This window comes from Dysidea avara, chromosome 9 (assembly GCF_963678975.1).
Source record: "Dysidea avara chromosome 9, odDysAvar1.4, whole genome shotgun sequence".
NCBI classification, from domain to species: domain Eukaryota; kingdom Metazoa; phylum Porifera; class Demospongiae; order Dictyoceratida; family Dysideidae; genus Dysidea; species Dysidea avara.
Window position 1 is genome coordinate 5,464,215 of NC_089280.1, and position 17,540 is coordinate 5,481,754.

Consider the following 17,540-nt stretch of genomic DNA (forward strand, 5'->3'; position numbering starts at 1 on the left):
AAGATGTCGTATAGGCGCATGCGTATAGAACCAGATGACTATAGTGAACCTCGAACTTGGACTTTTAGTAACCAGATTTATTGTTGTTATGTGCAAACGGTAGCAAGAGCGAATTATCAAAAGTATTTGATGTTTTATTGTCCAGTGATTGTTTCGTGTTCTGAAAAGTTTACGTCGACCTAAACAATTAGAATACTACCATGAGTGAAAGTAGAAGGCCACCACAACCTCCTTCAATGGACCCAGAGAAAGTGAAGGAGTTATTTGAACAGTTGGATGCCAATAGAGATGGTCGCGTGGACGTGAAGGAACTAACGGAAGGTCTGAGTATGCTAGGAGTACCAACCATACCCGGCCAAGCACAGGTGAGTACAATTCATCAGTGATGTAGTTTAACTATTTGATAGTTGGGAGGGTTAGTGTGGTTTTCACTAATCATGAATTTCATCGTGGGATCATACAAAAATAATGATTACATTAAATTCATACAAATTACAGTGGAAAAAATTGGCAGATTGTACATGAAGTGTGCTCATGTGTATTCTTTTAGTAAATCCAGTCCTGTAATTTTTTAGCACAAACATGACATGTGCTCTAGTCAAATTCCTTACCTTACAAAGTCTAGGCAGTGGCGTAGCCAAGGGTACCTGGTGTACATGCCAGAGACATGTTCCCACCCAAATTTCAATAGGACAGCGGTGCCCACAATATTGCTATATGAACAAGAGAAAAGTAGTGCAGTGTGTGATATTTTCGTTGTAAATCAGCAGCTGATATTGGAAAAAGTTTGTTGATAGCATCATGTAATTTAAGTAGTTTCAGTGCTTTCTATTTAATGCACAGTATCACGCTATCAATTCTAAGTGGGTAAGAGACTAATGCAAGGAAGGAGAAAATCAGTATATTTTCCACATCCATAATTCTGACAGCATGGATTATTTTATTGGCAGGATTAGTGTATAGATGTAAATTGAATTCTTAAGCATTAGGAATTTCAATTGGAGATGAAAACTTGTTGACTGAATCATAAGCCATATGATTATTTTAACAGTCAGGCTGGAGTATAAAGTTTTGTACAAGTACAGATGATTTAAAAGGCTAATATTAAGAAACTTTATTACCACAAGTAATGAAGTTACTAATCTCATCAGAAACACACACACACACACACACACACACACACACACACACACACACACACACACACACACACACACACACACACACACACACACACACACACACACACACACACACACACACACACACTGTTACTAATCTGCTGAGTATTGCCTTGCCACAACAAAGTAAGGGATTAATGAATGAAGCTTATTGACCAGTTTCTCTTGAATATAATTATAACCAAGATATTTACACATTATTCAGCAACACAATCATGTCACATGATAAGGTGGTAGTTGCACACATGACAGCTTAAGGCTGTGGACACAAAGTAATATAATATGTAATATTATTATAGTTACTTTATTTTATGGGTAATATGTAACTGTAACTAAATAGTTTTAGTTGCAAGTAATAGCAAGAGTTTATAATATTTGTATGGCTCCCATACAAATATTATGAACTCTTGGTAATAGTAATATGTAATGAGTTTTAAAAAGTAATTGCCCCAACACTGTCCATGCAGTAGCATTAGATAAGCTGCAGGAACAGCAGCATAGCGATAATTATTATTAATTATTATTAGCTAGCTAGATGCATTTATGCACTTTTGAAACAGTTTTGAACCAAAAATGTGTACGTTGAGCCCACTAAGGACGGACTCGCATTTTTTTGCTAGCTAGTTGAATGGGGTGAAATGTGTTCCCATCCATTCCTGAAGGCCTGACTACGCCACTGCAGCTAGATCACTTTGTACACTGAGAATGTTTACCAGAAAGTAGAGACCAAACAAACTAGGGTTTTAACATATACAGCTTTTGTATGATGTATTTAGCAATTTGTCTGGTTGAAGAGAAATGTTACAGTGACATTTATTAGTTACCGATATCAAATTTTGTGATAATTTAGTCAACTAGACCAAAAGATACTTTTGGGTATGATTATCTTATGAAACTTTGTGTCTCATTATCATCACATAAATTTAGACTATAACACAGCTCATTTAGAGGTTTACTAAATCACTTGGTCACCTGACATGTTCACTTAGTCACCAGAGAAAGTCGGCAGCAACTTAGTCACCAGAGAAGGTCGGCAGCAATTTACACGCTGTTTTAAAATATTACCTTAGTTCCATATTTTGAAATTTCACATGAACCTCAATAATCACAATACAAAAACTAGCAAACGGTGGGGGTGACAAGGGGTTGTTCGATATACAGATTGCGCTGCTTATAAACATTAAGGTAATGTAGTTTGTTTTATACAAGACCCTAGATTTTGAGGTAAAAATTACATAACTCTATTTGACACGTATCTTCCAGCACAAACCAGGTGTGTATATTCTTGTCAACAACACAATGATGCCATACTTTGTTATATATTCCACACATTTTATTTCATCCCAGAATATCGACTTTTGTGTAATTGATTTCTAAAGGTGCTTAATCGCTGCAGACCCCCACCTATACATGTTCAATTAGTCACCTGTATGCCCTCAAGATATTTTGTACATTCATATACAATTATAACACAAAAGACACACTGCAGTAGTCTATTTAATATCCAATTTGTTGTAGTAAATCTTTAAAATATTTACTAGTACAGTGTTCTCTCACTGGTCCAGTTGATGTTGTCCTATAGGCAATCCTCACATTAGGAGACAAGGATCTTGATGGTCGGATGGACCTGAACGAGTTCATGCAGTTTGTGACTGAACAACAACGTAAACTATGGGAGGTGTTCTCCAGTCTGGATGTTAATGGAGATGGTAAGCATGAAGTACTGTATTGTTGATACCTGGCTCTCTGTGTGAATGTACTCATTACATATAATTGTTCATATACTGTATGGTGGATTACTAAGGTAAAGTCCCTCTAGTCCCCTACCAGTTTACCTTTTAAAAGAATCTCCTTATTATATCAAAATCAGTTAGTGGAGGTTCCACTGTATACACTACATGTAACATGTACTATTTTGTAGAATCAGGTTTTTACCTGTCAAGCTTTACCATTATATTTTGAGCAAAATGGAAAAATAATATTGTCAGCATTGATCACCCATGGATACAGTAAAGGAGCTTGATAGAGGTTAATTCCTTTCTGTCAATCAAGTCACTTTTTTACTTCACCTCTTGGCTGGTCATTTAGCAACACAATTATGATCCCATTATACTTGTAAGGCTTCACACAGCATTTGTTGTATAGTTATACAACGAGTACGAGTATGTTTATACAGGCAGAGCACAAGTGCACGTTGTAAAACTGTTATGTAACACTCACCTAATAGGTGGGGAGAGTCTCACTAGACAGCTGCAACTCTCATAAAGGCCAGGTTTCTAACGTCGATTGTGGGTGACAGAACCAAACATTGTGGTAACGTTCCTTCTACCGCAGCCACCTGAGATATTGAAAGCTAGTACGCTATGGGCATATCACTAACCTGCATTTGCTGTTCGACTCTCATGTAGTGCTCAGCATAAGTGATTACTCAATCACCTATAGTGATTCTCTCAAGCAAAAAAAGAGCAGATATTGGACTCCTTAAGTAAACAAAACCTAACCACTAAACAATACTAGCATAATTCTTACTATCCATACTGGTTAAACTCAAATCTGGTGGCATGACAAAAATTGGTTGCCACAATTGAACATAATGGTGAGTATTATTTAGAATATAATAGTTTTATTGAGTCATTGTTGAAGTGGACTATGGTTTTATCTGGGTTCAGAAGGCACCAGACTAGTAAGGTGTATAAGGACGTTTATATATATGTAAACTAGAGTTGTGGCCACCACGTTGGCTTTTTCGATTGCCATTGGCTGCTTGGTAAACATTATACATATTGGTGACGTTATGGCCTCAACTGACTTTTACATGTCAGGCTATAAAAGAATTTGAGTGATCTGTGAGGTGGTGTCATAGCGGTCTCAGCTGCCAGCACTTGTGCAATGCTGCACAAAACTGCAGCCAATGCAATATTTGTATATTGCACTGCACTTGGTGCAGTATAACTTATAATGCACTCGCTGCGGTATAAAACAGTAGAATTGATCACTAAATTTCCCCGACATAGAGGGGATTTGTCTTCACTAATAACTAACTCATCACTAGACCAATGCCACACGGCCGTACAAATCCCCTGTATTCCCGGGGTTTGCAGTGCCATATACAAATTATGGCACTGGCGGAACCTTTGAACTGCCCTCGCAGAGTGGTACATAACCTGTAGTGACATGTTGTGTTGTTGTTATGGTATCCAGTGTGTAGTGTAGACAGTGTGATCATCATCAGAGTATTGATGTGTTGTGATCATTTAGGAGCTCTTGACTTTGAGGAGATCAAGAAGTCATTGATCAATCTTGGGATCAAGACTGATGAGAGGGAGATACACAAGTTGTTACAGAGGTGAGGATCATATTAAACAAGTAATGGATACTCGTTAGTGTGTACAGTACAGAGCTTAATTTAATTCTTAAGACAAATGTCCTTAAATTATTAGGACATAGACTTAAGTTGTACAGACATGAGCTATAAGGAATAGGACTGCTGGAATCAGAATAGGTAGTTTCTATTGTACTGTTTTTATTAGTATGATTGAAAGTTTTGAGGTTATCTACAACCACATAGCTGCAGCATATCAGCAGGCTGTGGTCATTACAGCAGTATACTGGGAAAATGTAGCATCTCATAGCAACCAAGTGACAGTTATTGTTAGCACTACAAAACATCAGCCTTGATGACACTATTGGTTTTGCAAGAACATTTGTGTCTGCTCAAAACTCATGTTATGGGCAGACAGTGTGCTATTTGTGGGTGTGCACCTGGTTTACTGAAATTGTTTTTGTAAAAACGTGTGTGTGTGTGTGTGCGCGTGCGTGTGCGTGTGTGTGTGTGGTACCTATATCTACCTACCTACCTACCTATGGTTGTTTGTCCGTATACACCCACGTGAGCTAAAACGTTAAAAATAGTAAAAAGCAGCCAGGATGTAAGAATTGAAAGCTAAATTAAGTCTATATTAAATTTCCACACACACAAAACTTTGCTCTGAGGTGGTTCTTCTCGGCGATCTGAAATATGGGTATGGTGACTCTTCATATATGTACTTCGTGAACAGTCTTTCCTTCCGGTTTTATAGATGTTTAACAACTTTAAAACAACATTGAAAGTCTCTTAGGCTACCAGAGGCAGCATATCCTTCGAGTTGAAAGGGGGAGGGGGGTGGTACCTGAACTTATGCGAACAAAAATGAAGGGCAGCCTCAAAGCTTTCTCTATACAATTTGTGTGAGAAAACATGATAGACAAACTATAAAACAGTTGAGAAGATACTTCTGTGCATAATTTGCAATTTAAAGTGGTTTGTTATAGTTACGCTTCCTTAGAAAATGCATAGCAATGTAATTACCGAATTACAAAATAATTCATGAATTACGAAACACTAAATTACAGTATAATTATCTAAAAAGAAAAATAGCAATAGCAAATATTCATGGTTGTTTAATTGCCTATTTAGTTACAACTGGATAGTGTTAACTGCATGGGCACCTGGTTTAGAAGTAGCATAACATCAACTTGTTGATGTGTAGAGGTTAACGTGTTATCAAACAGTATGGTTATAATGTTTAATCAGGGATTGCCTCTAAAATGATGCGAGTCGCCTAACATTAAAAATCATCCTAGAAGCATAAAACACTTATAGGCTGCTGGATATACAATTTTTTAAGAATTGGCCAAACTCTAATTTTTGTCTGCTGTCCTGCCTGCCTGACCACAGTCACAAGGCTGGAGACCTAACGAAGCAGCGTATAGCCACCATTTTACACCACAATAACAAACTCAACAGTGGGATGTGTCTTTTGGAGTTCAGATGAGTGTGTGCCCTCTGCACCTTGTCTTTCCTTTTATCTTCAATCAGGCTGGTTGTCATCTTCTTCATGCAGCAAAACCATATCCAAGTGTTAATTTTCTGTTATAATCAAAGTCAATGACATGAGTAATTTCCCTGGTGACACTTCATCATCCATTTCGTGATGTCAAAGAGTTGAACACTGACAGTGTTACACCTCAGAGTTCATAACTAAAGGATTATAATGTGTGGAATTGTTTATCTATTGTGATATGTGTGTACCTTCCTCAGAACCTTCCTACACGTTGCGTCAGCCATCCCCACACAGTACATTGCTTTCCTAGCTAAGAATCAAGCTCTACATTATCCATATGTCTTGGAAGTAAAATATGGAAAGTTACTTGTTAACTACTACCCCACTACATGTGTGTATACATGTTGATTTACTGTACATTGTGATAACAAGAGTGCAATAATTCTGATAGGTACTATGCATAATAATATTCCATATCACACAACACTACATAGTGGATGTGGTGATAGTTGGTCGCCATCTTGTAGGGTTGATGGTGATGGTGATGGTAGAGTTAGTTGGGAGGAGTGGCGTAAGTTCCTACTACTACAGCCTCACACCAGTGTACAGTCAATCTTCCAGTTCTGGAGACATGCTACTGTAAGCTATTATACACCTGTACTGTATGTATTGTAACAGTGTACGTTAAGTGGGACCTCTTTGTGTAGTGGACCACATAACTTCACATGATGAAATATGTCTCAACTTTTAATGTTGTGAAGTGCCCAAAACACGAGATTAAAGTCCTTGTGATAAAATCCATTATACTGTAATTCACATATCTGAACACTCTACCTGTGTAACTAACCTAAACTATTGACCATTTTACTTTAATGCTATCATGTTTTCACTTGGTTTAGTGGCCAAACACAGCAACCAAGAAAAAAGTTTGGAAGTTGTGCGAACAAGTTGGATTTTTGCTGAGATGGTCACATATAACAATACTACATACAATGGTTAAATATTACAATACCTTCATTGCCATGGAAGCCATTGTGTTAGCCATAATGTAAATCATATTATATTCATTTTGTCTCATTTCAACCACTAAACAGCCACTTAAACTATTAACATCATCATCATCATCATCATCGTTGTTGTTATGTAATATAGTGAGAGAAATTGTGTGATAGCAACTAACACTAGCTACCCACACACTCAATCATATAAAGGTCATTTGGTGACATTGGTCCTCATTATTGGCCTTAGTGAAGTGAGTAACATGTTTATGAATTGAAGAAACTGTTGGTTTGATATGGCCATCGTATCATATATGACTAACAAAGAATTTTATATATGACAATCTTCTAAAGAACAATAATTTACGAATGGCTCATGGCATGAAGTGCCTGCGTGCTATTTGTGATTACATGAGGAAGGTGAAGTTGAAATACCAACATGTAATGAGCATAATCAGAGGAGGGTGGAAGCGCTGCTCGAAAATATTACATTAATTGCATACCTCTGTTTAGCATTTCATGTGAGCCTGAATTGTTGCAATAAAAAACTAACGAACAGTAGGGATCACTGGGGATCATTAGATATTTAGATTGTACTTTGCGTAAGCAATTAAGATGTACTTTGTTTTGTAAAATCACTTAGTTTTCAGGGCAAAACTGATAAAACACTTTTGCGCGTAGTACACTTGCACTAACCAGATATGTATATTCTACAACAAGACAATGATGCCACACTTCGTTACACCATCCACATGATTTAGTTAATCGCAGAAAACGAGCATTTAGCATAATTCATTTTAACGGCGCTTAAACCGCTCCCACCCCCTGGAGTATAATTACAGGGTATAACAGCCATTTTGAAGTTCACATGACAACAATGACATCACTACACATAAAAGGTCCACGTGTTCACACTTGCTCGGCATTTAGAAGTCAACCTCTAGGCTAAGTGTATGCTTGCTTGAAAGTTACAACATTTATAGCTTGTATCTAACTAAATAACCTAGGATCGTCAGGAAAAACAGCTCTTAGCTGGTCTGAAAGATATACACAAAATTAACACTATCAATGTAAGGTGGTGGATATGTTGATATTTCAACATCACCTTCCTCATATAATCACAAATAGCATGCGGGCACTTTGTGTCCTGAGCCATTCGTAAATTACATTTCGGAAGGCTCTATTTCCATATCATCATGTAAGTTTAAAGAAGCTGCAGACGCTAGCACTGATAATCCAAATGCTTCTCTGGAACCCTTACTTCTGTTATAAAATGTCTGAAAGGTCCCTTCTGACGACCACTCTGCAGCCTTTAAGATATCCCCATTGTCACACCTGACCATGCTGCTGTTGAACATGAAGCCCCCCCTAACTGAATGAGCTCTAAACACTGATGTGTCTTCAAGCAAGCATGCACGAAGCCATCTAGCTATGGTGCTACTGGTCAATGGGGCATGTTTCCCATTCCATGACAGAAACAACTTGTGTTCTTATTTGAATTGCTGAACTCAGACGTCTGAGATTCATAAACCGTTAGGGTCTGTACAGGACATAAGCTTGAATCTTGCGTAAACTCTGGAAAGAAGAAATCCTCCATTGGTCATGAAGCTCTACTCTGCTTGGAGAGGTGTAAAGTATAAATATTGCCACATACAGCCTGTAGGTGCGGGTGCTGATATCCAGGTCTACTGAGCGTGACAGCCTGGTTAGTGTGAGCAGCATAGCTGTTTTGATTGATAGTTGGCATAGAGTGAAGGAACTATTATGCCCCAGACTTTTGATGTACTGTAACACCACTCCTACATCCCAGAAGGTGTTATAACGTGGGAGTGGTGGCCTAGTATGCCCCCTTTAGTACTCTTGAAACCAAAGGGTGTTCTCCCACTGGATGGTCTTCTACGGTACCTTGCTGTTGATAGAAGATATTGCTGACTAGTATAAATTTAGGGAACGATATTTATAGCCTTGTGAGTGCAATTCTGCCAAAAATTTACCACATCACTCACAGGACCCTCAAAGGGATTTCGATCCCTTGGCTGACAGCCTGACACCAAGAAATCAATTTGGAACACAAAGAGTTATAGCTTTGGTTAGTCTTTGATCTCCAGGAGGAGAGTAGGAGCTCTGAAGCCTCTGAAGAAAGTCCCTATGATGAGAAGACACTCCAGAGATGGGCCATGCGATTAATTGTGGGGCTCCCTGGGTCATTATGAATTGTTTCCTTGCCAGAAGAGTTACTAGATCTGGGATGTTGGGGAGGAGGTGTGGGTAGTCCTCGAGTGATCTCTAGTTGGCTATTGGGAGCCAGGGTTGAGTAGTCCACCAAGGAGTTATTAACACTATTCTCGCTTCCTGCTGGGTTACTTGCCCCAGACACCTATTGATGAGGCACCAAGGTGGGTTGGCATATCCCCTGTATTGAGCCCAATTCTGTGTGAAGGCATTTTCTGCCTCTGGATCTGAGCGCCAGCTATATAAGCGTGGGAGGAGTGCTGTGAGGCGTGATGCAAACAGATCCACTTCCAGTGGTCCTATCTGTTGCTTGAGAACTTGGAACACTGACGAATCAAGTTTCCAATCACTTCAATCGTGATTTGCCCTGAACTCCCAGTCTGCTATTGTGTTGTCCGGGCCTGGGAGATGTTCTGCTGTTAATGTGATCCCCTGGGTTAGACACCAATCCCGAATCTCCAACGCTAGGAGATTGGAGTGTACCCTGCCCTTCTGATTGAGGTACGTCACCACTGTTACATTGTCGGACTTGCACAGGATTCTGCACTGACTCCGGTCCCTGGTAGTGTAGCAGGGCTGCTTGAATTGCTCTGGTTGTGGCAGATGTTTTCCTGACAAACCTCTCACAGACACTGCACATGGTCTGATGTAACAGGTGGAGTGCATCCTGACGAATCTTTCGGAGCTTCTCTAATGGAGTCTGGATTATCTGCATCTGGGAACATATTTGAAACCCCAAAAACTCTAGCTGCTGAGTTGGGGCCAGGAGGGACTTCTTCCTGTTTATCATGAGTCCCATTGCCTTGAAAAGTTGACACACTTGGGTGACAAGTGTCTCTAGGGTTACACTTTGTTTAAGTATAAGAATGTTGTCCAGATGGATGATCCATCTGTTGGAGTAGACCAACCACTGGTTTCAGCAGCTTGATAAAGACTCGGGGTACTGTTGACAGGCCGAATGGAAGGCATTTGAACTGATAAGTCTTGTCCTCCCATCGGAATTGAAGAAATTGATGGTAGTCTGGGTGAATTGGAACCTGTAGATAGGAGGTCCAGTTTCACCATATGACCTCCCAGTTGCATCAGGGATGGAAGAAGATGGAGACCCTCCATTTTGAAGTGTTCTAGTTTGACAAACTGGTTCAGCTCATTGAGGTTCACCACAGGGTGATATCCCCCACCCTTTTTCTCTATGAGAAATATCTGAGAGATAAAACTGCCTGGGCCCAGTTGGGTCTCCTCTATAGCACCTTTGGACAGGAGCCCTCTTACTTCCCTTGCTATCTGAGAGCACTTTTCCTCTGAAATGTGTATCTCTGGAGGTGCACAGTGCTACTGATGGGTTGTGGTGAATTCGATATGATAGCCCTTCACTACTTGGAGACCCAAGGGTCCAGGGTCAGCTGCTGCCAGTTTTCCAGAAACTTGGGCAGTCTCTCTGCCAATACTGATTCATGTTCATACTGGCAATCAACACCTGTAGCCTGACTGACCGGGCTGAACCCCATGCAAATGTGTTAATAACTGTATAGGTTGAACACATTTTGTTACATTTAACACTTCTGAATGATGTGGTATAGGGTATTAAGTTTCTAATCATTTCTTTCCCTGGGAGTTTCCAGGCTTTGCTGAGTTGGTTCCCACGCCATGTGGCTTCCGACTTCAAGAGTAGTCCTGGCCACTTCAGGATCGGCCACCCCCGTGGCCCCAGGTGTACTTCTGGGGATGGCTCTTGTAAAAACCCTGCTGTTTGGTGGAACACACTGACTTTTTGAGGACAGCAGCTGCTCTTTTGCCACCGAGGCAAAGCGCTCTCCAAGCAAAATAGGTGGAGCATCTACAAAATCTTCACCCTTCACCAGAGGTTTGAGCTGGGGATTCAGTTGTTGTAATATGGCCCGCCTGCAATGCACTGCGTGATGCTACGAGGCATTCCCCAGGTAGGCTAGGGCTTCTTGCATTGCCTTGGTGGTGTCTTGGAGATTAGCTCTGTCTTCCTGGATGTTCTCAAGGGCTGCAATCAGGGGAGTTACTGGTACTCTTGCAGTTTCTTTGCTCGGTTATCACTCCTCATGGTGTCTTTAGACACATTAGCTGAAATTATTATTATTATAAACACTTTACAGTAACCAGCACTGAAGGTCTGACAGCAACATGTGCTGCAGCCTTAGGATTACCTAACCTAGTTTCAAGGACTTAGACTTATTGAATTGACTTAGTGGCTGAAATGATGGGATCCAAGGTAGGACACTTCATCCATTGGCAATTTGGCATTCCCTGCTTCTCTATCCATTTAGTTCATCCTTTCATGTCCTTTCACTTACTAAAGACAGTCTGTAGAAACGCTACCCCAGCCTTGGACAGTTGAAAAGTATCAGCATCAATCTCGTCCTCATCGTCGGAGTCTACCTCCTCCTCATCATCAGTCTCTCAACCGCATGTTCTCTGCACAACGCCTGAGCAGTTGCCAGAGTTTCCAGAATTCAACACGTTGTCTGACACGATCGGCAACTGGCTGTTGCCAGGCAGTAGCAGATTGGTCGCCACACTCGTGGCTCCGCTCTTCTTCAGCTCTTGGTTCTTTATGAAAACTCAGCTTTTTTCTTGGAAGTCCTGTGATCGCCTTCGCTGTAGCATTGTCTTGGTTGTTACTCATCTTGTACTTGTAACACAAATCAAGGTAGTTTGCTATTACAGCCAAGTAAAAAACCAAGCAAGTGTGAACAAGCGGACCTTTTATAGGGACTGAGTGTTGTGATGTCATTGTTGTCACGTGAACTTCAAAATGGCTGTTATACCCTGTAATTATGCTCATTACGCGTTAATATGGAAACAGAACCTTCCTAAATGTAATTAACTGCTCCATAAAAAAAAATAATGTTTTACTGGTACACCTACTTTATTTCTTGGACCACGAAATTTGACTAACGTCACCAGATGATCTTCACATGATTGAGCATATGTAATAATTGCCACTAATTTGGCAAGACTAGTATTGCCTAAAATATGATTTGGTGAGATTTTATTTGTGAAGAGTACACTGTGGTTGCACATAATCAATGATAACAATGACAAGGTGAAGATTTGGTGATCATGTGAAATTCTGTAACTTGTCAAAATTAATTCTGGTACAGTAGTTTGTTAGTCACTTGGTACCCAGAAGTGCCTTTTTGTGTACCATAGGAGATGTGTACCATAGGAGATGTGTACCATAGGAGATGTGTACCATAAGAGGTGTGTACCATAGGAGGTGTGTACCATAGGAGATGTAATACAAATAGTATACAAACAGACACACATGCGTATGCACATAAAGTCACGGACAATCATGTAAAATTTATTTTAATTATGTGCACATGTCATAGACTTTGCTGGCCTCTCAGTTCATTCTTCTTATGGCTGCTGGACTGTCTGAAAATTTGTTGAATGGACAGCCATGTAACACAGACACACTTTTCAGTGTTAAATAAGGAGTTTTTTCTTTGTCATCCCAAGTATGTGTGTCAAAAGGAGTGTGCCACGTTTCTGAATACCTTAAGAATTCTCCTTTTGTTGTCGTTTGTCTCTACATGACATGATTGAAAAAGGGGTGTGCCACATTCCTACATCAAGCTGTACTCCACTTACTATTGTGTTAGTTAATGATGGTGTGTGAAGTGATGTTGTGGTCTTGTACTAACACTGAATTACTCTAATAGAACTTACAATAAAATTGTGTACTGCTTGTAGTACAGTTAAACCTCAATAATAAGCTCACCAATGGACCGATAATGAGGTGTCCTTATTAGGTCTGGATTAGCTGTGTTTGTGACCTGTTAGAAGTGGTCACCATAACGAGGTGGTATTATTAAAGAGGTGGCCGGTATTTCACTGTTCAAGAAACTTGTGCTACAGATTTGAATGATTATTTGTGACTGGGTCTGGGAAAACCAGTCTTATTTCCCATGACAGCAAGTTTGATTTTTTAGCCACCAATACAAAACTGCATGACTGCACTGTCAAAGTTTACTGTCATAATCAGCCAAGGTTAGATGATCTGCTTCTGCTGGCTACTTTTTCCAAGACCAGTGGCAATCCATAGGAACAGTCTGGGACCTTGATGGAGCTTTGACCAACTAGGAGATGGCTGTATATGGCTGTACAGCTCTGTGGTGTTTGGTAAATTTTCCTTTCATTTTAGCCAGTTTTGAGCCTAGCTGAATGGCCATTTACACGTTCCTCTTTCATTTTGTTAATAACCTTTTCCTCTCCCCTATTGGAACTCGCATGGATACAGTCAACCTCAAATTCAGTAAAACATCTAAAATTGTGGGAAATTTACAGGTAGCTGTTGACTACTTGTACAGTGGATGTTCTGGAAACTACGTACTTGCTTGTGTTGGTCCACTGTTGTAGGCGATGGACATAGGAGAGGTGGACACGGTGGCTATTCCTGAGGAGTTCTCAGAGGAGGAGAAGAAGACTGGCATGTGGTGGAGACAATTGCTAGCTGGAGGTGGAGCTGGCGCAAGTGAGTGGTTGTGCAGATTAGTAGGCATTGCTTATTTGAAAATTATACAGTGTAATCATAAATATACGACTCTTTATAGGGATTGAAAATGCATCATGTGCCAAAAATAGCCATGTTTTGAATGGGGCATGTAATTTACACCTCATACTAGATTTATTGGCCTATTACAGGTTTTGCGAGAGGGATTAGAAGTTTAGTACCAGTTAGTGAAGTGTATCACCATACTACTACTAACTTTGTTCAACTGCTTGAGTTTTAGATTAAAGCTTGAAAGACAAATGGTTTCGCTAAACAACAACCATGTCGGGTTACAAGAACGGAACCACAAGCACCGAGCAAAGTTGTAACAGAGGAAACATGCAGTGTTTAAACCAGGGGTGTGACTTACAAACTGTTCTGTACATTCCATTCTAATGACCAAACTGGTTCTAAAAAGCCATGTATCATTGATACCAGGAAATGTGTGCAGGGGCTACAGGAACAGAAACATACCTTGGTGTAGAAACGAAGACTCTCAGCGCTATGAATAAGACTCACTGACTCATAGCTCCTGACACAAGTGGCTTAGTGTACCACCAACTAGACATTACCATGCTATACGGTAGCCAAATAGTTTTGTTTGTGTAAGTGAGTGCATGTAGCATGTAAACAGTTCTGTAGTATACATGTGAGTGCTCATAGCATGTGTAGGACTAGTATCACAGGAGGCTGTATCATGTCTCAAAAGTGAAGGTGTGGACACCCAAATATCCCCACTTACATTTTATTGTGACAAGCTTACACACACACACACACACACACACACACACACACACACACACACACACACACACACACACACACACACACACACACACACACACACACACACACACACACACACTTATTCTAATAGTACACTCTCTTCCACAGTCTCCAGGTCATGTACTGCTCCTCTTGACCGACTAAAGATCTTCTTCCAAGTTCAGTCAATAAAGGGAGGAGAAAGACTGACCATAATGTCAGGGTTTAGAAGCATGCTCAAGGAAGGAGGTGTACGGTCACTGTGGAGAGGTAATGGCGTCAATGTGTTGAAGATTGCACCTGAGTCAGCCATCAGATTCTATGCCTATGAATATGTGAGTGTAGTGTGTGTGTGCGTGCGTACGTGCGCGTGTGCATGTGTGCACGCGTGCTTGCTTGCATGCGAGTTTATCAGTGTGCCATAAAGATACAGTTCATGAATTTGAAATTGTTAATGTTTTTTGTATTGTTTAGTTCAAACGTTTCTTTGCCTCTGATGATAAGCCACTAAACATGTACCAGAGACTGGCAGCTGGAGCAAGTGCTGGTGTGGTGGCCCAGACATCAATCTATCCTATGGAGGTGAGTACCTGTATGAATGGAACCTGTTAATGTGGACACTTGAGAACACCTGCATAATTCACTTACATTAATGTTTTCCAGTCTATAGTGAGAAAATAGTGAGAAAATTGCACAACATCAAATGAATGCAGACAGACAGACAGACAGACCAGCAGCTTTTCAGCATACAGAATCTGTTGCAGATGTAGTCTTTAGAATCGTTTATTGTACACTTCCATTACATTTCAACTATTATATAGCCTACCCTATATATGTACTTTTTTGAGTTTCTTGGGCTCCTTGGCATGTTCATTGTCAATATTAACTGGTTGGTGACTAGACACTTGCTCAATACAATCAATTCATAACATCAGTACAGACAAGTGTATGGCAGACATTTCCTAATTAAATGACCAATCCACTGATAATTAGTACTAGTAACACACTTGTACTTCTTCCTTTTTAGCCCAAAGCAGTGACAACAACAACTAGTGTTTCATGTACATTTGTGATTGGATTTGCAAAAAGGTCACATTTTACATACCAGCAAACAAAATGTCATAACTGTTTACTTCTTATACTGATTAAGTTGTTCTTTGCATCAAAATGCAGCCAGATACTGTAGCTACACTCATGGAAAATTTCAGATGATTACATGAAATGATTAAAAAGTTATGAAGCTGTAAAATTCAAAATATGGGTCAAATTTTGTGTATGAAAAAGGTACCTTTTCGCAAATCCGGTCACATTTTTGTTGGCCTATTGGCTGGGCTGATAATGACTTGTTAAAATTAAACTCACTGAAAAGTTTTCTGGTAAGTCAGTCAGTCAGTCAATCGGTCAGCAGAAAATTCCAATTAACAATAAAATGTTCATGGCAACCTAACATGATTACATGTACCTAACCAACACTACCAAGGCATCCAGAGGATATTGTTAGGCTGCATAGTTTCTGGTCTATTTTTTTCTTGTTTATGTGATAAAGTACATGATCCTCCATGATCCCTACTATGCACTACTACTATACTGTATAATATTGTCCTCCGTAAAGTTTAACAGCTAAGACAAGTAATGTTCTTGTTATTTACTTTCGATGTGTACGTACATAGTGATATATCATTTTTTTTCCTTTGAAGACAATTGTGTGTATCTATGTATGCTGTAGAGCTGAGCAATAGTACAACAATCACCATCACGATTGATATTAACTTTTATATCACAATAACGATAGTATCACGGTAGTACTAGCAGTTTACAAAGACACTTAAATAGCACATAAATAATCCAATTACATACTACATATCTGTTTTTTTAACACTTGGCTAGTAAACATTGTTACGTATTACAATTGTAATCTTTGTTGTACATGATCAACTAGACTTGCACAATTTCCTCAACTTCAATACTATCATGTTTGCTTCTGTTATCCATGCTTTTTGACTAAATACAGCCTTGTTTAATTAATATATCGTAATAGTACCATTGTATACTATCATATCATGATTGTTACTCACTATCACGATAATCGATAGATCACAACTATCGCTCAGCTCTAGTATGTTTCACTAAGTATGTCCTCCTTCCATGCTTAGGTCACTATAATAATGTCGGCCATGTTTCCTAGAAGTGTTGAGATTAGCACATTAAATTGTGCACGTGTGGTAGTGCTAATGATACCTTGGAATCACATGTAACGTGTATGTAGATTCAATACGTGTGTATACCACTACTGTACGACGCAATATACAACGTGAGCCATCAAATGTTCCCATTAATGCCATCATATGAGTATAAGTACAAGTGTACATCAATAACAGGCTACTTACAACAGAGTTTTAATTTTCTAGGACCCATGCTATATATGGGATATGTGTTGGTCCTCTAATTGGAAGTGCCAAGTTAGCACTGCTAACCATGTAACTGTCCTCTTCCTTATATGGTCATACTGGTCACTCATTGTCACCCTTGTCTCAGTCACTCTGTCTGTCCAGCAATTAAATAATGTTCTACAGGCTGTTTAGTTTACTTTGTGTGTTTTACTACAATACTGAGAACTGTTGTGGTTGTGGCTGCTGTGTCATCTGGGAATAACACTCGTCTTGTGTTTTAAATCATTATCGTTTGTATGCATGATTGTAAGTGAACCATTCATTAAAATATTGGCTAATCTTTTCCCATTATGCCATTGTTGAGGAATGTAAACTTTTGATAGACCATTTTGTTGAGTTGCATTTCTGTCCTGCCAATTTTTAGTGCTAGACATTTACATGTTCAGTAGGTGTCCTGTCAGTTTGTCTGTTGTAGTGAAACCTCAAATAATGATCAGATTAAACTACAGTGTATAACCTTAGCTCTGCTAACCTGTTTTCCCTGTAAATAGTACAAATTAAGCTGCATGTGTTCATTCATGTAAAACATATACCTGTATGTATCAAGAGTTCATAATATCAAG

The 17,540-nt window shown here is 39.5% G+C and overlaps 1 protein-coding gene across 1 annotated transcript in view; it reads left to right on the forward strand.

The window, feature by feature from the left end:
• Positions 1 to 17,540, forward strand: part of LOC136266911 (mitochondrial adenyl nucleotide antiporter SLC25A23-like) — a 49,359-nt gene continuing 31,819 nt past the window's right edge. The window contains exons 1-7 of the mRNA XM_066061956.1: positions 1 to 365; positions 2,764 to 2,890; positions 4,440 to 4,527; positions 6,532 to 6,643; positions 13,630 to 13,744; positions 14,657 to 14,862; positions 15,002 to 15,109. Of these exons, the coding sequence (XP_065918028.1) occupies positions 201 to 365; positions 2,764 to 2,890; positions 4,440 to 4,527; positions 6,532 to 6,643; positions 13,630 to 13,744; positions 14,657 to 14,862; positions 15,002 to 15,109 (921 nt within the window). The 5' untranslated portion in view covers positions 1 to 200. The remainder of the gene's footprint in view (positions 366 to 2,763; positions 2,891 to 4,439; positions 4,528 to 6,531; positions 6,644 to 13,629; positions 13,745 to 14,656; positions 14,863 to 15,001; positions 15,110 to 17,540) is intronic.